The 21673-nt window shown below is 42.3% G+C and overlaps 1 protein-coding gene across 4 annotated transcripts in view; it reads right to left on the reverse strand.

Annotated features, from left to right (window-relative positions):
* Positions 1-454: 454 nt before the first annotated feature.
* The window catches only part of AFF2 (ALF transcription elongation factor 2), a 470121-nt gene continuing 448902 nt past the window's right edge, over positions 455-21673 (reverse strand). For all 4 annotated transcript variants that reach the window (XM_087427395.1, XM_087427393.1, XM_087427394.1 and 1 more), the window contains 5 exons: positions 19229-19300; positions 18787-18880; positions 15794-15846; positions 9440-9630; positions 455-4717 (listed from right to left, as the gene is read on the reverse strand). In XM_087427395.1, the coding sequence (XP_087283521.1) occupies positions 4596-4717; positions 9440-9630; positions 15794-15846; positions 18787-18880; positions 19229-19300 (532 nt within the window). In that variant the 3' untranslated portion in view covers positions 455-4595. The remainder of the gene's footprint in view (positions 4718-9439; positions 9631-15793; positions 15847-18786; positions 18881-19228; positions 19301-21673) is intronic.

Below are 21673 nucleotides of genomic sequence, written 5' to 3' on the forward strand. Positions count from 1 at the left end.
CTTCAGGAGGTTTCCCACAGCTGGCCTGCATGCTGCTGCTCACCAGCAAGTGCTGGCAGGCACTGGGTTTGCAACTGCAGCTTCCTGCCAGGGGCCTGGTAACAGGCTTCCTTTGCTTCCCCCTTCCCTCCTCAAAGTCTGGTACAAATCAAAGAGCCAACAAAATTGAGGTCACTGGCAAAAGAGTTTGAAATTTTGAATGATTTTTATTAAACACCATTAGTCTACACTGCACAGTTAATGAAACAGCAAAGCTCCAATCTCTTAGAAGAACGATGATTGATCATGGATCAGAAAAGCAGTTCAGTGTCCCCTAACCCAATGTGAGCCTGGTGAATGATTCATTAACATCTCATGTCAGAAGCAGAAAGGGGCGAGAACTGCAGCCTGGCCTGGAAGGGCTTTCCCTACCCTCCACCCCCCAACCCCCACCCCCACCCCTCTCAGCCCACCCCTCAATGCAACTTTCTTTTGAGTCGATGGATTACAGAGGAAAATGTGATGCTCTTGGTAAAGAGGGCTTCTAGATTTATGAGAAGTAGAATGGAAAGGGAATTAATACTTTTTCTTTCCCCAAAAATATCAGATGGTACGATTGATGTCTGAACCCAGCCTATCTGATTAGCCTCCTGCCAGGGTAACTGCTGATTATCAATACACAGATGCCATTTCTGTTGTTGGAGTTTGCTAACACCAAAGAGAAAATGAATCCGAGTTTAATTATGAGAATAAGGCTGTGCGAGTGGAAATGAGAAAGAACAACAACAACGATGACGAAGAAGAAGAATTTAGTCTGCCAGTCACATAACAGAGCAGTGACAACTGGCTCAATGTTTTCCCCACAGAATTGAATTTGGGGGCACTGAATCGACCCATTCATTTGACATTGTGTAGCTATAGCATCTCGCCACACATTTTCTCAATGGGGATAGTGATGCTTCTCTAAGCAAGCAGTTCATTGCCTTACTGAGTAGTCCTACCCAGTGATCCAGTTTGGTTCTCCCACCTGCCAACTCATGCAGGTGAATTTATCATGTCTGTTGAGAAGTACGTGAGAGCTTCACTCACAGCTAAATCGATTCTGCCTTCAAAAATGCTTTCCAACTTCATACTCCAACTTCAACCTCTAGGATGCAAATTTGAATAAAACAAAATCTGAATTAGATAGCTTTGGGAAAAATACGATAAAACAAGTATCTTTCCAAAGCAGACCCAATCCAACGCATTTAGTGATGTGATGTCCAAATGAAAACCCATCCATTTGGAAACTCAACAAAACACCTTTTAGCTAATGTCTTCTAATTTAAGTAACTTGGTTAGTGACTGAAGATTTGCATCTTTTTATGTCATGACATGGAAAAATGGCATCCCGACCTCAAGTCTTTTCAAAGTTAGCAGCAGCTAATCTGCTTTTCCAATTATGTCATCCAAATGTAAAACTACTAGTATTTTCCCAATGAGATTATTAAGCAATTAACAGTCTACAGGCTGGCTAACAACATGCTTACGGCTAAATTCTACCCCGAGGCCACACTAGTATACTCTTTTCAAATTAATCCTACCTACCCAACTCAGACAGTAATATGACAAAACCACTAAAAAATCCAAAGTTAATTAAAAATACAAAGCCAAGCCAACACCATAACACAAATTTGTCAAACTCTCTGTGGTTGGAGCTTGGGTGACAAAGGAAGGCATAGTGGTGGCCCTACCTGGGTCACGTTGCAGGGCTGAGATCCTTCTGTGTACTTGCTCAGGTGGAGCTGCCCGTTACTCTGCCCATTACCCTACCTCCATGTGCTTATTGGGATGTGTCTCACCACGCCTCCGTCAAGGTCTCAAGGCAGGATCTCTCACTGCCATCCACGTGTCTTGTATCCCTCCCACAAACTGGTACACTGAAGATATTTACTTGACAAAATATCTCAATCCTTCAAATAGCTGCACACCTACGACACACATCACCATTTACAATGTGATGGATAGAGTGCCTAGAAAACAGCAACAATCCTTAATCATGAAACCAAAAGACGTCTCATCTCCAGGGATAGGAAGGCAATTCATCCTCCATGTTTAATTGGTTTCTAAGCTGCTTTACAAATGGGTCTACTAAATAATCAGGTGGTGATCCTGAGCTCGACTGTCAGATTTGATAATCATGCTGCTGACTTGGCACACACTTTACACTCAGCCACCAGAGGTGACATCAGGCAACAGGCTTCTCTGCTGCCTCTCTGTTGTATGTAAAGTAGATGTAATGACTCGCTGAAACTAGAGCTGCAAGTCTTTCATCCATGAGGCAACATGCTTGTTTCCCTGGGAAACTGCCCCTAGCATTCTAATGTCTAGTTTCTGGAGATTGAATTTCAAGAAGAATCTACTCCTAAATCCATGATGGTCTAGGATTGTGGTCTAGGTTGAACTTACAAGTCAAGCCAGTGGGCTTCATTATATAGTAATAGTCAGACACTCTACCTGGTAAGCCATGGAAAACAAACTGAGAACTTGAATCACTGCAAAGCCATCAGCTTAATTTTTATATGTGACACCCTCCTTGGGTGTTCAGAGTCTTTCATATTATCATTTTCCTCATTTAAGAGGCTCAGAAAAGATTCTCTCAAGTTTCACTTATCTGTATGTGTGTCTGCTTGTGTGAGTGTTGTTGCTGAGACTGCGAACGTAAAGCTCAACCACACTGGGAGCATAAAAAGTGCTGGGTCAGCTGCTGGGATGCTCCCCGCAGTCATCTTAACAGCTTGGCCTCAGCCATTGGAGTACAACTTCCACAACCTTATTATACAACAAAGGGCCTTAAACTCAAAGATGACCAGAGCGGAGCTGGTCTGGCTCTTTTGCAACTGGTGATATATCTAACCTTGACAATGAAAGTGCAGAGTGATCCCTTGCTGTTCCTATTACAGACTTGCATGACTTGCTTTAAAAATCATACAAGTTTGCATCTTTCATGTGCATATATCTATTATTTATCTCGTCATGACTCAGTGAACAGAATTCAATAACTCAGCAGATTAAAGGCTATGTGGAATTAAATACTGGCAGGTAATTACAAGGAACTAATGTGTGGATAGTGTTGACTACATGTGGGAGATTCTTCTGGTGAGCTGGAATATCAAAGATGATATTTACATTGTGATGTTTAGGGACATAAAATGAATGTAGAGGATCATAAGGGGTGGGGATAGTCGCAACTGACGTGGAAATGCCTCCAAATTAGGTGAACTGTTCCCAATCTTCAGGGCTTTTTCAAAGCACCCTAGGGTGAAGCATTACCCCAAGACTCATTGTTTGTTAAAAGGCTAGATACTATGTAGAGAGTTTGGAGTTTTCTTTGGAATTTTCATTGAAATGATTCATGCTAATACAGACTTGAATAAAATCGTTGATTGTATTTCAGTCAAAAGCTAATGAGCCAAAAAAAAGGAAAAGAAAAGAAAGAAAAAAGAAAGAAGAAGAAGAAAAAAAGAAACCCTGTAAAATAGAGAATGAGAATAATTGGGCAAGTCCAGATTTTAAAGCCACTAGGAAGCAAACTGTATATTATTACGTCTAGGTAGTGATAACTTGACTTTTGTTTCCAGAGATTTGAGCAAAATACAATAAAAAAATCCTGCCAGTTATGGCCCCACCTACCAACTGCAAAAGAGGCAGAGGTGTGAATTCCTTGGACATTTTCCAGACCTCTCTTATCTCTTATCTGTGAAACTGGAGTGTAGCGTTTTGGCTACTAGGGCGCGCACCCACTAAACTGCCCCTGAAAAGGAGAGCTTTACACAAAGAGAATCTCAGGTGAGAATTTATGCTTCAAATCATGGAGTTCAAAATACTTATGCCAGCTGATAACTTTAAGTTGTCAAAATAAATGTTGCCACTCCTTCTCATCATTAAAATTTTAAAAATAGGGAATCAGGAAAGGGATGCTAAAAAAGAAGTCCTCTGGTTGTGTGCCATAGTATCATCTTAAGAGTGGCATTGCTATGCTCGTTTATTTTCTTAACACTCTTGAGTTCATGATGTTGCTACAACCTCTAACCAGTGGGTTTTGACAATGAAAATTCTCACCTGAAGATTGAGTCTGTGGGAACCACAAAAGTTTAACAATGGATTCTGAAAAACTTCTTTTCTGGACATAAAAGTACAGTTTGGGGAATGGCTATTGCTGAAAATTTGAATCTTTGCAGGTCCTTTGTGTCTAAGTTCTCATATCTTTATGTAAGACATCGCATTTCATTTCTCAAGAACCTGTTATCATCACAAGTTCTTTCCATTCTTTGTTTTGGGTAGTGTGGATTGAAAACAATACTGTAGGGACTGTGTCATTCTATCAAGCAAAAGGATGGTGGGATCTGAGAAATGCATATAAAATACTGAAAAATGACTAAGTAATAAAACACACTGTTCTCAAGTTGTAGTGTCCACTTACAATGACTTCTGTTTTTCACAGATATCAAAAGAAACATAAAAACAAACATAATCAAAGAGAACTTTCCCAAATGAGTGGAGTTCCACCAGTGACCGTTGGTGCTCTGGTAGAGGTAGAGTGATGAGTGGTGATGCTGGAGATGGGGGAGCACCCACTACAACAAATGGGCATCGATGCGCAGCCAACACAGTCCCTGGCGAACGTAGCGGACAAGATTGGTCATGCTGCTGTGCTGGGTCAGAGGCCCCATCAACGTGTCCAGATCACCAAAGAATTCTGAAAGTCAGAGCAGACCTTGGTCAGGTCTTCAAATGGTATCATGGAAATATGTACCAGATTGCTTAAGGTGCCTTAACAAAACCACATGGACATTGGAAAAGTTATTCATTGTTCATTCATTCATTCAACAGAAATTTATAGAGCACCTACTAGGGGGCCAAAACTCCACATGTATGTCAAGCACTATTATTTTAATCTTCAGTTAGCTCCCAAAACTCCACAGCATAAATAATGTTTGAAGTGTTCTTATGATTAATAAAACACAAATACATTTAAATTTGTTAATTCATAGTAAGTTTTTTCAAATAGCTACGTATTTTCTCAGACAGTGGATTCTAAAAGTACATTACAATCCTGTGGAAGTTTGTGAGATACACACGCACATATATCACAATATGTATATATTATATATAAAAATATATTTGTCTATATATTTATATAATAAAGATATATAATATTTACATATATTAAAATATACACATAAATTATGTTTATAAATAAAATGCATTTAAATCTATTTTATATTATATATTGAATTTATATTTTTTTATACTATAAATTTATATTTAGAAAAGGGTTCTTATACACAAAATGGTAGGGAGACATGGTCTACAGTATATCAGGCTGTTTGACATTCTATGTGTTATTGAATTGAAAATATTTTCTTTTCATTTTGTCTAAACGAACTGAGTTTACCGATTTTTCTTAGCATGATGTAGACACAGCCAGTGAACCTGGACAGCAATTATAATCATCAGCATCTAAGGCCAAATAAACGTCTAGAAGGCATCTGACTTGGCAAGTCTTATTAGCAATTCCTTTAGGGAAGGAAAACAACCTGCAAGTATCTGTCACAAAACAACTTTCCCCGCCCCCCAGGACATAGATGGTAAGAGTGCCGGGCTGATTCCCCTCCAGCTGTCTAGGGGAAGGGGCGGAACTGAGGCCACACTGCTAACCAATGTGACTGGAGCTTTAGACTGTGTGCTTTGTGGGGGGAGTGGGGAGTATGTGGGGAAAACTATTTGATGTCTAGAAACTAGCTAGACGTCCCCTTTTCACATCTGAATGGATTTGTCTGACACTGCGTTCATCTTGGTTATGAGAGGGCACTTCGTTAGCTCCCCACAGAGGAGGCAGCCTCAGCCATGAGGAAATCACGCCTGTGCTGGTTGGGGGTGAGGAATTTGGTGTGTGTGGGGGCACTGGAGACTAGCTTAAAGTGGTTGGGATGCTCTCCTGCCTTCTTGGAAAGCAATTTCCATGCATGGGTTACACACGCTTGATTGCCCAGCAGATGGTATTTCACTAAACAATGCATTTATTCTTCATGTTATGTATAACATATGGGCTCCTTCTCTAGGTATCAACTTCATTTGATTATGTGATACTTTCTAACCTGTACTATGCAATAAAAGTAATTTCTGCTGATAAAAGAGTAAATTATTTTTGGCATCTAAAATATTTTCTTATGTAATACAATAGTAAGGAAAATGTTAAAGGACCTAGTCATTGTTGAATGAATGTGAGCCAGGATGTCCCCTGGGTATTCTGTACAAAGCCTGCTGTGGCACACTTAACTAGATACTCAGGTCACCATTTTAATAACTGCTTCAAGTAAGCAGCTGGGAGGTAGGGAACAGGGCTTTTAGACCAAAGGCCAGGGGGCAGCGTCAGCCACACTGGCCCATTTTAGCACTAGAATCTTCTGCAATAAGCCATCTGCAGCTGCATGGGTGGGCAGGCACAGGGTGGGGGTGGAGACGTTCCACTGGGAGAGCGAACCTCACCCATCTCTGTTGCACAATTGGGTGGGAAAAGGCACAAGTACATGGTTGTCTCCAGTGGGATGCAGGTTACCAAGCAAAAGGGAAGCTTCTCAGTTTCCCCATTTCTTTTTTTTTTTTTTTTTTGTGAGGGAGATCAGCCCTGAGCTAACATCCATGGTAATCCTGCTCTTTTTGCTGAGGAAGACCGGCTCTGAGCTAACATCTATTGCCAATCCTCCTCATTTTTTTCTTCCCCAAAGCCCCAGTAGATAGTTGTATGTGATAGTTGCACATCCTTCTAGTTGCTGTATGTGGGACGCAGCCTCAGCATGGGCGGAGAAGTGGTGCGTTGGTGCGTGCCCGGGATCCGAACCCGGGCCTCCAGTAGCGGAGTGCGTGCACTTAACTGCTAAGCCACCGGGCTGGCCCTCCCCATTTCTATGTGGATAAGAAAGATGTGGGAAGAACGCCCAACTCTAAGCAGTTCAGAAATGACAAGTGTGTGAAACTCAAGGCTGCAAACAGAAGATTCCAAACTAGGTCCACTGAAAAGCCTGAAGACAATATTAGCAGGATACATTTCCTTTCTCTTGGTAGAGTAACGGAGTTGTTTTGATTCAATATTAGGCAAGGAATTTAACAACTCCTTGACACACTGTGCTGGGACAAGATTAGCACCATCTCATTTGAACATCAGCACAGCCACGGTGTTGCTCCTGGAAGGTTCTGTGGTTAATTTAGAATTAATTACTTCAACAGATTTTGAAAATGGATGCAATTATGAAGGACATCCATAAATATTGAACTGCCCTCCAGTTACCAATACAAAATGAGATAGTAGTGGAGGCAGAAAAACTAGGCAAGTCTTAAGATGCTTATGCCTTCCCTTGCACTTCTAGAACCCTCGGACGGGCCTGGTTGTCTGGGCCAGTTTCCTCTTTGGATTTCCAGAAGCCTAGAAAAGTAGACAAGTTAATAAATGCCAATTACTCAGGTAACTGAGGTCAGGAGCTCACTGAAGGTCTCTGAGGACCCATTATGAATCTTGCTCTCTAGATGGGCAGTGTAGCCTATTGGTTAAGAGTTCAGACTCTGGAATCAGATAGTTGTAGATTCAATTCCTGCTCCTAACAGTAAGAGCTATGATATCAAGAGTGAGTTTCTTGACCTCACCGAGCCTCAGTTTCTTCATCTACGAAATGGGGATAAATGAGACAACAAATGATAAAGCGCACAGTGCAGTGCCTGGCATATAGAAATTGCTGCACAAACGCATGTAACCAATACATGCAAACAGTCCCAGGAGTCAGTGTAAGTGTATAGCTGGGTTGAGGGTCGAAGTCTCAAATTATGGAATGTGCTTTGATAGCCACGGAATCTTTGAGTTATATAGATATATAATAATATGGAGTAAGGAAAGAGAATAAATGTTTGTAGGCTTTCTACCTTGCATCTGATATTTTATGCTAGGGGATTTACATATATTATTTCATTCAACCCATTCCTATCATCCTTCTGGGTAGTTTCATCATCATCATCATCATATTATTATTATTAGTGTACCTGTCCTAGAGATGGAGGCTAGGAAGTAGGACACAGATTTAAGTAACTTGCCTGAGGTCGCCCAGCCAGTGCATGAGCCAGGCAGGATTCAAACTTAAAGGATCAGATTTCAAAATCTGCAGCCTTCCTACTCCAATGGGACTGTTTCCCCACACACTCAACAATGCAGTAGTGAAGCGGCAGCAAGGAGGAGGGGCCTCATTCCATAATCAGGCGCTGGAGAGACTAGAGCAGCAGCTTTTCAGAGAGAAGAGAAGCAGGCAAGAACGCTGGGGTTGGAGTGGAAAGGAGAGGACAGCTGCCTGGGCCTTGAGGACTCTGAGGCTTAGGAGAAGAATTGGGCCAGGAGACCCAGTAAGTCCTTTTTGACCAAGCCCATGGGAACTGCTACCTGCAACTAGGTGGCCTGCAGCCCCAACCTGATTCCAGAAAAGCCCTATCAGTGCTTGGGACCTAGCAGCACCCAAGCCCACTCCATGCAATTTGCATCACATCATGCCCCAGCAGCAGCCCCTGGGCCGTGCAGGATGCTAATGCCTCCCTGTTCCTGGCCAGACATTTCTAACTTGTCTAAACTGCTGGTCACCTCTTTGCAGTCTAATTCTGAAAGGCCCACATCTGTCCCCACCTTGACTGGAGTAGGGCTGTCTGTGACTGCTGGGCCAGGATCAGCCACGTCAAATGAATGGCCAGAGCAAAAGTGTGGTTTATTTTTACTTCCCACCTTCATTAGGATGTGAGGCTTCATTGTGCATCTCCACGACAGCTAGGGTCACAGATGGCAGCATGAGTCGCCAAGGACACTCTGGTGAAGCAGGGTCCTCCTTGCATTTGTTTTGTAGCAAACCTCATGTGTTACCATGAACAGGACCCTGATTCTTCATCCCAGCTGTCAGTGTGTGAAAAATACTAGCTGAGCTTTGGTCCTTGCTTCTGAATGCAAGCCACATGATCACGTACTCACTGGAACTGATGATTATAACGAAGGTATAAGGCCTTAGTTTAACCTCACCTCTCCAAAAAAAAGATTAAAGTTGAAAACAGAAGCCAATAGGATCTTAATTAATTTGCAAATCATTCTTTTTTCCTTTGCCTCTGTTTCTTTGTGTTGATCCTTACCAGAGGGAAAATCTGAAACAGTCATTTGTCAACACATCACAATTCAGATTAATTTAAACTTTAAAGGAGAACTAAATCCCAGGCCTTTTTCACTCTCTCAGCAAAAATTGGTCATTTTGTCAGCCCTGAGTTAACCCCCCGTTCCCTCATCTAAGCCCTAGAAATCAGAGAGACAGAAATATAAGGCCACTGAGGACAACTCAAGTCCTTCAAAGCACAGTTGACTCCACCATGGTCTGCAAGCAATGGGGAGAGCAGGTGAGCATACCTTTGTTCTCTCTTGTCAGTTTGTCGGCCATGTCCCAGTGTTCGTAGCCCCGTAACACATTGCTAGTGATGTTGACGTGGCTGGCAGCCATGTGGTGAATGCGCTGGGGGATGGTGACTGGGCCGTTGTTACAGTTCCCCATTGAGTTGATGGGAGAGACGTTGTTGAGAGACACTGGAGACGGAGTGTTCCTAGGGAATGGGAAGGATCAGACCTCGTTAAGCTGGTTGGGAAGAGTGACAGCAGGGCTCTACGCCTCCCTCATCACACTGGGACCTCAGGAGAACACCATTTGCCACAGCGAGGTTTAGCATGGTGAACATATATGAAGCCCAAGTGGAGTGGAGCTTGTTCCCACATCCCACTGACTTTCCTCAAAGGACATCTGATAGCTTTTGCCAACATAGTAGCTTTCTTCAGAGGCCCCATGGTAGAAAGAGCTTATTATCACCCCATTCCTGCCTCATCTGACCAACCCACACAGGGCTACAGCGCCAGGCTGTAGAATGAGGCATCCCTGTCTTTTTCTAACGTTGAACACTCAAGTGTCCCTGCTTTTGACAACCATTGATGACTCCATGAGTACTGCTACTTTTGTTTTAAAATACCAGAGAGAGCTAAGTGAGTTTTTTTCTGGCATTAATTCTACCCACAAATGTAGTACTTTGAATATATATAACAAGTATCGTGATGTTTCAGAGAAAGAACGAGCTCAGAGCTATGATGATTTCTCTACCTGCTGCCAGAATGGCTATTGGCAGTTAGAAAACATTTGATATGCAATATCGGTCTATTATCAAAGTGTTTTGTGGAAACCACAATGACAGTTTGCTCCAAATACGTCACCACAATAAGCAAAGTGCAGTTCTTAAAAGCCCCCCAAGGAACAATAATAGAGAAGGTGGAAAAAGTAAGATTCTGAAGATGTCTTGAGGACGTTTTAAGACACGCTAACAGGGATGGCTGTTAATTGCTGACTGTTCACCTGCACACTGGTTTATAAAGAGAAGTCTTCAGAGTTCCTACTTAGGCAGTACCAATGTTCAGAGATACATTTTTGGTTAATTCTTTAATGTCAGCAACAAGGAGTCAACTGCTGGCTGCACATAGCAAGGAGGGCCTGGACTTAGGTTGCCCTGCTGCAGACTTGCCCAGGGACAGTCCCAAAGGCATGGGTGGCTTCCTGTGCCCATGAGCAAGGTCCGTGTGTACCCAGCCTTCCTATCCTCTTTCAGCCAGGCTTTGAACAAGTGCCCAGGCAAATGTACCGCTTTATTATGACTGAACATTTTGGGGGAGTAAAAGAAATGGAGGAAAGCTGTGTTTGGGACTCCCTGAGTCTGCAAGTTTGAAGAAACCTCCTCCTCATTCCTCTGAACACACTCGTGCACATCATCAAGGAACTCTCTCTCACTTCCCCTCCCCTTTACCAGATGCTGCTGTTGGCAACTCTAGATTTCCAGGGTGTCTGTGTTCCTCAGAGTCAGCTGCTGCTCACAGAATGGATGTGCCCCTGACAGGCAGCATACACATAGGATTTGGGGAAAGAGCAACTACAGCATACCAAAATGCCGAATTGCTGCCGACCCGATCTGGGATCACTTCAAACTGATATACTCGCCTCGAGACTCACACAGGCTGTGCCTACAGCCACATGAGAGCTTGCATCCATTTCCACAAACAGAGGATGTCTTCTGGTATGTTCTGGTATGAAGGGGAAAGTGGATCCTCACACTTGCTCTGTACTTGTCTGGTGTAAGAGGGTGTGAAGGTTTTCCTGCTCTGTTTATAATTTCTGAGATGTTTTGATAGAAAGATTTACTCTCAAGGCAGGGGTGTGGCAGGGAGATGTCCAAGCTAAGGGACCTAGGCATAGAAGGCTTAGCTAATGACAAAAGAAAAGCAGTGAATGCTGGATTTCCTTGTCAAGGCAGGTTGCAAACGCTATTTTCTAGGCTTTTTCCCCAGTGGTGGTCATTAACTCTTAAATGTCAATGTAAGGCAAGAAAGGAATATGTCCTCATTTGTAATCTCTAGAGAAAATTGCAAAGGTGTCAGATGTCACAAATGTTGAAAGGGGGACCGTGTGGTGCAGTGGAATCCCAGGAGACTTGGATTTTAGCCCTGGCCCTGCCATAAAATTGCTGTGTGCTCCTGAGCATGTCCCTTCCTCTCTCTGGGCCTTTCCTCGACTGGAAGAAAAGATTGGATTCAATGATTTTCACTCATGTGCAGAATTCACAAGGGGAAACAAATCACCTGTTTACCTTGTACATCTTGAAAAGGCCTTCTTAGTTTATAACATTGAAGTGCTATGGAGGGGCTTTCTTTCCCTTCCACTTCCTGTTTTCTTTCTGTTAAATAATCAGTAGTGGAGGTGAAGAGAGCTAGGGCACGGGTTTGCTTTTGGTCATTACTGATCTCACATGAGGCTCTGTGAGCTGACCTCCTGAAGAGCATGTCTACACATCACATTGTACTAACGAAATGAAAAAATTCAAACCTGCCTAAGGAATTGTGACTCTGGCTAAAAGAGGGTTGATGCAATGCTCACATCAGTGTGCCTCCAACTCCAACTCTGCTCTCCCCGCTGCTTGGGGTTCCTCGTCCTGTGTTCTTTCTGTGGGTCTATTTGCAGATCTTGTCCTTTTCTTCACATCCATGGCATATGCAAATGAGCATGCACATACAAGAACATGCTTCTCACCACTTCCTTCCTCGTCCAGCTCATCATCCTCTCTCACCTCTCAGCCACACTCACCCCTTTGCTGTTCCTCCGATTGATTAGGCATGCCCTTGCTTAAGAGTTGGTTGCTGTCCGTTTGCTTGGAATGCCCTTCCCCCAGGTATCTGCATGGCTTGCTCTCCCATAGTCCTTCTCTAATGTCCTTATTCAAGATCATTCCCCTGCTCCCTCCCCTATCCCCAGCAGCCCTTTCTATCCTCTTCCTTCTTTCAAATTGCTCTATGACATTTATCATCCTGTAGCATACTGCATATTTTTTATGGTCTTTCTCCTCCAACAAAATGTGACTTTGATGAGGGCAGGGATTTTTGTCTACTTCATCCACTGCTGTACCCCAGCATTCAGAACAGTGCCTGGTGCACATAGTACGTACTTAATGAATACCAGCAAAATAAATGACTAAATCGCTTTCTAGCCATCCCTCTCTTATTATTTAGTATCTACTACATATAAAGTGCTCTGGAGAGGGAAGAAAGAGAACAATGTACAGCACAAGGATAGGGGATATGTTTGCAAAGTGCTTGGCAGAGCGTCTCGTACATAGTAGGTACGTAATATTTGGTGAATGAAAGAATGAATGGCCCTTTATTGAAAAAAGCTAATAGTCTAATAGGGGAGCAGAATCCATCAATTTCTGGAAATCTAGGGTAAGGGCCAAAAGTGAAGTATAGAAAAGGGCTGTGGGAGTAGGGGTGGGATCCACTTGTGCTTTCCAACTTCAAAAGGTAACAATGATAACAAAAACTTTGCCAGTGGCAGCAGCCACCATTTGTTAAAGTTACCGTTCACCAAGCATAGTACTGTGGGCTTCACCGATATTATCCTTAAGCCTCAGGACAACTCTCCGAGGGAGTTTCTGCTGCCACTGTTTCAGAAGTGACAAAAGGGCTCAGAGAAATTCAGCTTCTTTCTGAGGGCCACACAGCATATTATTTGAAGAGCCAGGATTTGAAAGCAGGTCTGTTTTCCTCCAAAGTCCATTTTCCTTCCATTTCACTATGTCACCTCAAAGTCTTCCAAACTCTACCAAAGATTTCACCTGACATGGGTATCCACCTCTACCTTCACCCTTGTGTCCACATCAGCTTGTTTCCACTGCTCTCCCCAGGCCCATAGGTACCTCATCTACCTTCACACAGGTACAGCCCTCCCTAAGCTTGGAGATAAGTTTTGCTTGATGCGGATGTTCCCTCCAGTGACCACCAGACTCCTTGCAATCCTTTTACTGGCCAATGTCTCAAACAAGTGGGGATAACCATTCTCTTTTAACCTTTTCAATATGGCATCCACATCCACCTGTCTACTGAAGCAGCTCTTCTAAAGGCCTCCAATGGCCTCCTTCTTTCACAGTTCCATAGCCTTCCTAGCCCTCTTTCTTTTTAGTCTCTCTGTGTGACATTTGAGATTCTCGCTCTGCCCTTTACAGCTCTCCACAATGTGGTTTCCATGACTCTATATCAAGGGTCAGAAAATCTGGCCCACCACCTGCTTCTGAATGGCCTGTGAGCTACAAATGGTTTGAAAAGACGAACATTTGCAATCATTTTGATGAAAGGGAGCACTAACTTTGAACCTCAATTAAGCAAAATGTTATTTAAACAAAATTCCATTTTTCTCCTTAGCAGACTGTATTATAAAAATTGTACTTAATTGTCATTGTATTTTTAATTTCATCAGCAAAATCTTTGTGGAAATTTGTTTTCTCTTTTATATTCTTTCTATATAACAGCCTCAGTTTTGCCTCTTGGCCAGCAGACTCCAAAATATGTACTCTAGATCTTTACAGAAAAAGTTTGCCTACCCCTGCTCTATACTGAACAGATTTTTCTTCTCCTTCTTCCAACTGCTTTGTTACACTTTCTTCCCTCAATGCTTTAAGGCAGAGGATGCTGCTTCTGGAAAGTGCTATGAGAAGCCCTGTGTGGGGCCAGCCATCCTCATCCACTGGAGAAACCAGGCTATAGTCTTGCTTGCAGACAAGAAGCCCTCCCTGACCAACCAGGAAGGCCCAAGCTCCCTTTCTCTTGGGTTTCCACAAAAGTCTGTTCATACCTGTCACCTCCCTCCACTGGACTGTGTGTTTCTAGAGTGCAGGTGTCGCATAGAATTCAGCTTTGTCCTCAACCCCGTGTATGGAAATACACCCAAAGTGTTTGCTGAATGAATGAGACGTAATCCTGGGCAACCATTCTAAGTTGCCTCATTCAAAAGCTCTATGGCCTACCCAAGGGAGTGTGCTTTCTACAGACAGAAGCTGCTTAAAAATCATTTCAGGAAGCTTTTAATGTGACTTCACAAGCTTAGGATGTGTTTGAATTCTTTTGTTTCAGAATTAAAAAAAAAAATTTTCACAGTGATCTCTGGGCCTTTCAATAGTTATTTTTATTTTCTGAACTTTCAGAGAGAAGCATTCTTTCACTTTTGTTCATCAATATAAGAGTAAGACCTAATTCAACAATTTAAATGGTACTTCCTTTCAATATAGTAATTGAGTTAATGCGTAGTTTTTAATGGATCTGTTCCCTTACTCTGAATGTTTTTATGATCTCAAAGTAGAGTTCATTGTGCCACTGCTTTGGGAGTATGCTTTGTAGTTACTTATAAAGTGGCAGAGGAGACTATTTAACTCTGAAGAAAGTGTTTTGATCAGAGATGCAAGAATTTTGAAATGAAGGAAAATGGAAAAAGCAGCTCTTTGTGAAAGTATGTATCCACAGTAATCTAGTTTCCCTTCTGACTAATGGTGGGAAGCAGGCTTGGGGTAGTGAAGGAGGTATTAGGATCAGAGGAGAAACTGATGCTCAAGTAAGTAAGCGTAGGTGCATGGCCAGTTCATGGCTGAGCCAGAACTAGGATTCCAAATCTCCCTCCTAGAAGGAACATCTCTTCAGATGGCCCCCAGAAGTCATTGGGTCCAGACCTTTCATTTTAGAGATGGAAAAAGGAGCCCAGAGAGAGGAAGGGGCTCACTTAGCTTACCCTGGGAGCTAAAGGCAGCCTCAGGACCAGGTCAATGGGTTTCTGACTCACTCTACTGAGCTGGCCCAAGCACCTAGAGCTCGAAATATGGCCACAGGAATGGGTGAGTTCATCGAGCCTTAGATCAGCATTATAGTAGATGATTTTATATTTTAGGTCAGGGTATTTTAGTATTAATATAAAAATCATCATGAAGGCTCAGATAATTGGCTGACTAAGTGCCTTCACATTTTCAGCACTATTATGCCTCTGGTTTTATTAAACAGCACTTACCATATATCAATGAATATTTCATTGGTCTTTCATTACTGAATGAATCATTGAAAAATCACTGCAGTGGAGTTAACTTTACCCTGCCTCTCTGAAATGGCATGGTGCTTGCCATCTCATTAACAGATATTTTTATGGCCATAATTTGGCTTCAAGATCAAATAGTTAAAGAAATTTGGAATCACATCATGTTAAACTTTTCTGTCCTGCCATTAGCTGAAACCTGACTAGAATTTTGTGTGCACAAAAATAACTGCAGTCTCAGAATTGACCTTCGCTCCTGAGTTGTCAATACGAAATATTTAGGGTCCATTAAATCACCGATTTTCATGAAAAAGCAATTTTCACAAGATACTTACTTTCCATTGCCTACCCATGGAGATGGTATCTGAGTGACTTTCGAAGCATTTTGCTAAAAAAGAGAGAGAGAGAGGGAAATAAGGATATCTATTTTGTGTTTTATTAATTCAGAAACGGAAGTGTGATTTCGAGGACATTAATATTGATTGCAGCATTTTGGGATGCCTCCTGTTTCGTTAGCAGAGCTGGGGTGTATGTGCACGTCAGCAAACCACGATGCATAGTCAATGAAAATAACTGGTTAGGATAATTAGTGGGCTCCAATCAGGACCATGGACGTCACTTGGTGAAAGATCTTATATACTAGAAGGTCCACTGAAATCAGACTCGGTTCTCCAAGAAGTGGTTTAATTATCCTCATCTGAAATTTATTCTGCAAAACAAGCTCTTCAGAGTACAGACAAGCTTTTCACCTTTCACTCCAGTTGCAAACTTTTTTCCTGGGATGCAGCGTGGGCTGCAGTTTCTGATATCCCAGGAATGTTACAGGGATATAACAAACCTTTTGGTTTGTTTTTTCGTGAATCACCTTGATTTGCTCTCTTTACATGCAAATCCTCATGGCTGACAGTTTTCCCTGGTGAGCAGTACAACTGGTTCAGGGCTGCATTGCAATGGAACACTAAACATTGTTTTTCCCTCTGATGGCACTGGGCTGGTTTAAAGAATCAGCCTCCTGTATTTTCGAGGTCATACACTTGTGGAGCAAGGGAAGTCTGACACTTAGCGCCACTAAAATAGGACAGTGATCTAGCTCATTATAATGGCCTCACCAGGTTGAAACCAAACAGCACCAGGCCAGGAGGCCTGTGGCATTGAGCATTGAGCCTGACTCAGGCCTATCTTTTCACAGTCACAGCCCCAGTTATGGTCCTCCTCTGCCTCTTGGGTTCCAGCCCAGCCTCCTTTGCAAAAGGTGTGCTAGGGAGAGAGTCTGCATTTTCAGAAGCCCAATGAGAATACACCATTTCTCTAGAGCATCAGAGACCCACATCTGCAGTGCATTCTGCAGACTCGAGTTTTTAACCTCAAAGAAGCTCAATGCACCGCCAGAGGAGTGAGTTATGCAACATCTGTTTGGTATGTTGCAATGCCCTGAAAGCTACACAGGATAGGCCAAAGAGGACAGATACTAGAGTAGTGGCTCTCAAAGTGGCTTGTGATCACAAGACCAACAGCGTCAGCAGCAGCTGGGAACTTGTTAGAAATGCCAATTCTTGGGCACTGTTCCAGGCCTACAGAATCAAGACACTATGGGGATGGGATCCAGCACTCTCGTTTCACAAGCCCTCCAGGGGATTCGGAGGCCCACTCAAGTTCAAGAACCACCTTTCTAGTGCATAGGTTGAGACTGTAGACATACGAAGGGATGGGCAGCTGTTGTATTTGACGCTGTCCATCTACATGAGCACTAGCTTTATGGCATTATGGCCACAACACATAATAGCTGGTGAACTTGCTCTTTTTCTCTACCACCAATGTCCTCATACAGCTCTGCACCACCACTCACCGGGTTTGGATGTTTGATGTAAGGTCAAGATTTGATTCGCTTCAAACAACTGCTTTGGTGCAATTTGGCCAAGCAGTCTCATGCACTTGGCAAAAAAAAAAAAATAATAATAATAAAATTGTCTTTTTCTTTTGAAATCTGCCCAGCAGAAGGAACCTTGAGTCTTCTTAACTCTAAATCATGGGGCTGGCCCCGTGGCTTAGTGGTTAAGTGCGTGCACTCTGCTACTGGTGGCCTGGGGTCGGATCCCGGGCGCGCACTGATGCACCGCTTGTCCGGCCATGCTGAGGCCGCGTCCCACACACAGCAACTAGTAGGATGTGCAACTATGACATACAACTATCTACTGGGGCTTTGGGGAAAAAATGAGGAGGATTGGCAATAGATGTTAGCTCAGAGCCGGTCTTCCTCAGCAAAAAGAGGAGGATTAGCGTGGATGTTAGCTCAGGGCTGATCTTCCTCACACACACATACACACACAAATAAATAAATAAATCATGACCAGTGTTGGGGGACAGAGGCAGCAGAAGCCCCATGGATCCTCAAGCCAGTGACAACTGGTACAGTGGCCAGGCCTAGCACCAGGCTGCTGCTTGCAGTTTTTATCCAGGCTCATTCCCAAATTTTGGCATTGCATTTTTGCAGTTGAAATATCTTTTTTTGCTTGAAAATTAAACAAACTCCAGCTCCCTAGATGATGGATTTAATTATTAATTTGTTTGTTTGTTGTTTATATGTTTATTTTGGTAACCAAAGCATTCAGTTGTCTTCTTTTATTTTTAATTTTTTGTTTATTGCAGTAACATTGGTTTATGACATTGTAAAAATTTCAGGTGTACATCATTGTACTTCTATTTCTGCATATATTACATCATGTTCACCACCAAAATACTAATTACAACCCATCACCACACACATGTACCGAATTATCCCTTTCACCCTCCTCCCTCCCCCCTTCCCCTCTGGTAACCACCAATCCAATCTCTGTCCCTATGTGTTTGTTTGTCTTAAAGTGCAACCACCACACTCCAAGACTCCCCATGGCCAAAGGGCTCCCAGGGGTGTGAAAGTCCTCCCAGAGCCCAGAGTGGCCACAGTGACTTCTCTCAGTGCTGAGAAATTTCTGGGATGGCTTCTCCTTTGACACAAGACTGGCCACAGCCACAGCCACAAGCTGTGTCCCCTAGTGGGTCCACTGTGCACGGTGGGACAGAAGGCCTCATCCGCCTGACTGCCAAGGGCCATTTGGTCAGTCTGGAGAATAATCAGGGGATTGCACAATTGTATCTTCTCTCCTTGGAATCAAATCAAACCTAAGCTCTCCACTGAGCCCCAAGCAGAGGTGGGAGGACCATGGCCGGCCGGGATGAGGGAGGTTAACCCTTTGGCAACAACAATCTTGACATTTAGTAACATGCCTGCCATATCTCCTTAGTGATTTTATTCACCCAGTACCTATAAATTATACAAAATAAAGATTACCTTAAAATATTCCATCAGTGATCTCGAGTACTTCATAGCATGGTCCTTCTTCAGTTTAAACATCCGCAAGTAGAGAAGTGATAAACATCGGTAGCTGTGGTGATGAGGAAAGGATTATGTTAATGCCAGCGCTTAATGAAACCTATAAACTGTAAAAAAATGCTGATGTATGTTTTGTAGTTACTCTCCTATGGTTACTGAGGAACATAAGTAAAAAAAAAAAATTAAGAGAAGGGGTAGGCATTAAAATCCCATCTTGATAAGGGTATAAATTAGGAGAGTAAATGTTTAGTCAGTGACTGAAGAAATCCATTAGTTATCCTTTAATAGTTTAATGGAAAACAAGAATAATGATCTGAGGTAAGCAGCTTAAGTTGATCTGGAGTTTTCTAATCCTTCTGCGACATTTCAGCTGTTTCCTTGTGGCCTCCATGAGACTTACCATAATACTGCCAGCTTTTTGTCCCCGTCCGAAGCCAAGGGGCTTGCAAAGTTCTTCAGCCTCATTGCATACCTTTGAAGAGAAAGGACAAGCTCATGTGGAATCTGTATTACCCTTCAGAAAGCCCCAAAGTCACTGGCATTGTCATCTCCTGAATGCGTTAACCCCACCTTTGCTCTGGGCAGGAGGACTGACAAAGGCATGTGGGCAAAAGCATGCTTTCCCGAAAACATATACAAAATGATGATCGAAAGAGCACCACGATAGCACTGATGTGACATACAGAAGTTAGCTCTGGAGAAGTCAGCTAAAACCGGAGCCCACATTCTAGGACAGTGCTGTGGAATTACTGTTATTTTGATGTGTGTATAAATGCTGGCAAAATACTGTTTCTAGGAACACTCTAGCTAAACAACATTATTGCTTTTCAATGAGAGGTGGACACAAATGTCAGTCTCAGCTGAGTTTATGCCAGATGAGGTAAATAATATACAACTGTGTCTGACACGAGCATGGGGAGGGAGGCCACAATCACACAGTTAAAAAGGTCTTTTCTAATGGCTCAGGTTTGGAATACATTCCTATAGAAAGTGGTTTTGTTTTTTTTAAGGGAAGGTCAATTTCATAGCATTTGAAGGTCTAAGCGCCCTTAATTTATGGTGCTTGTATATTTTGTCTTTCCATTCTCTTTAATTGTTACCGTTCCACACTGGAGGGACCAAAGGTTGAGTAGTTTCCATTTTTTTTTTCTTCTAGCTGAACACATTCCATTCTGGGCATTTAGACTCTTGAAAATCAATTCATTGCATAAAATCATTGTCTGAGCTTTAATGCAATTTCACAGGTACTTGTGGTGGAATAAGTAATGGAGTTCAGTGTTGCAGAAGGAGGCTGCAAGTGTGCAGGCAGCCTAGACTAGTTCTCATTTACGAGAAGGCAATGGAGAGCCTGCAGAGATGCTGTGCTTGCACCATGGACTCCTCATTTTCAGCAGCCTCCCCAGAATACCAGCACCCCTGGGCTTGCCCCGCAAGACTCTGTGCCCCCTCAGCATACTCTATCTACCCTGCTTTCCTGGTTATTGCTCCAGTTCTGTTGGGTGAACATTTTCCAACAAAAGGGCCCGTGCACTTGATGTGGGTCCCTCCTGTTGTTGCAATATTAAGCAAAAGGATTTTTATTATGTAATAAATCTAACTGTCTTTGACAGTTGGATCACTGAAATGTCAAGTCATTGTGATGCCCCACTTGTTTTCAAAAATACATTTCTATTGCAGATTCCCCAGGCTCAGAGCAACTATAATTACTTGAATGAAGAAAATGGAGTGCTCTCACTGTAGCCAGCATACTGTCGGGGAGAGAGTAATAAAAATCTCTTCAGCATAATATTACACTACTAAAAACTATGTTCATATCAGAGTCACCCTCTAATTGCAACCACTTTTGAAGTGACTTGATAGTGGAGCTTCGATTGCCTAAATGGACCAGAAGACCTAGTTGCTTTAGCTCATTTTATTCCCAACTGAAGTTTCTCTCAAAAAAAAAAAATTATACACACACAACTTTACAGAAAAGGTAAAAAAAAAAAAAAAAATATATATATATATAGAGAGAGAGAGAGAGAGAGAGAGAGAGAGAGAAAGGAAACACACAAAAGAGTGCATGTAAAACTGGTGAAATCTGGAAAAAAAAAAAAGCCAAAACTGATAAAATCCGAATAAAGTCTACAGATTGTATCAATGTCAATGTCCTGGTCATGATACTGTACTATAGTTATGCAAGATATTACTATTGGGGGAAACCGGGTGAAGGGTACACAAGAACTTTCTGTATCATTTATTACAATTGCATGTGAATCGACAATTAACTCAAAATAAAGTTGAAAAATATTGACTTTAAAGTGAATGTCCATAAATTCTCCATTGACTTTCACCAGGTTCCACTGAAATATACTCCTATGGGGAGTAATCTATCATGTAATGAAAAAAAAAAAAAGTGCTTAAAAAAAAGAAATTTTTTTTTGTGAAAAATTAAGGGAGAAGGTTTTTTAATGGAAATAAATATTACTCAATGATTCACATTACATTTTGACCAAAAACGAAATTTGAAATTTTGCTTTTATATTTTTAAGAGAGCACGTGTTTTCCTAAATGAAAATTAATAAGAAAGAAAAATATAGAGAGAGGAAAACACCCATAATTTTACCCCCCTATTACAGCTGTGATCTCATTTCCCTTCTTAGGTTGGTCCACATGCAGAAACATGCTTTTCACGGTCAGAAATGTAGTGTATATATAATTCTGTAGCTTGCTTTTGCTTTTTTTTTTTTTAAGATTTTATTTATTTATTTTTCCCTCCAAAGCCCCAGTAGATAGTTGTATGTCATAGCTGCACATCCTTCTAGTTGCTGTATGTGGGACGCGGCCTCAGCATGGCCGGAGAAGC

This window comes from Ceratotherium simum, chromosome X, assembly GCF_057802395.1.
Source record: "Ceratotherium simum simum isolate JZ-2026a chromosome X, ASM5780239v1, whole genome shotgun sequence".
In the NCBI taxonomy this organism is placed as follows: domain Eukaryota; kingdom Metazoa; phylum Chordata; class Mammalia; order Perissodactyla; family Rhinocerotidae; genus Ceratotherium; species Ceratotherium simum.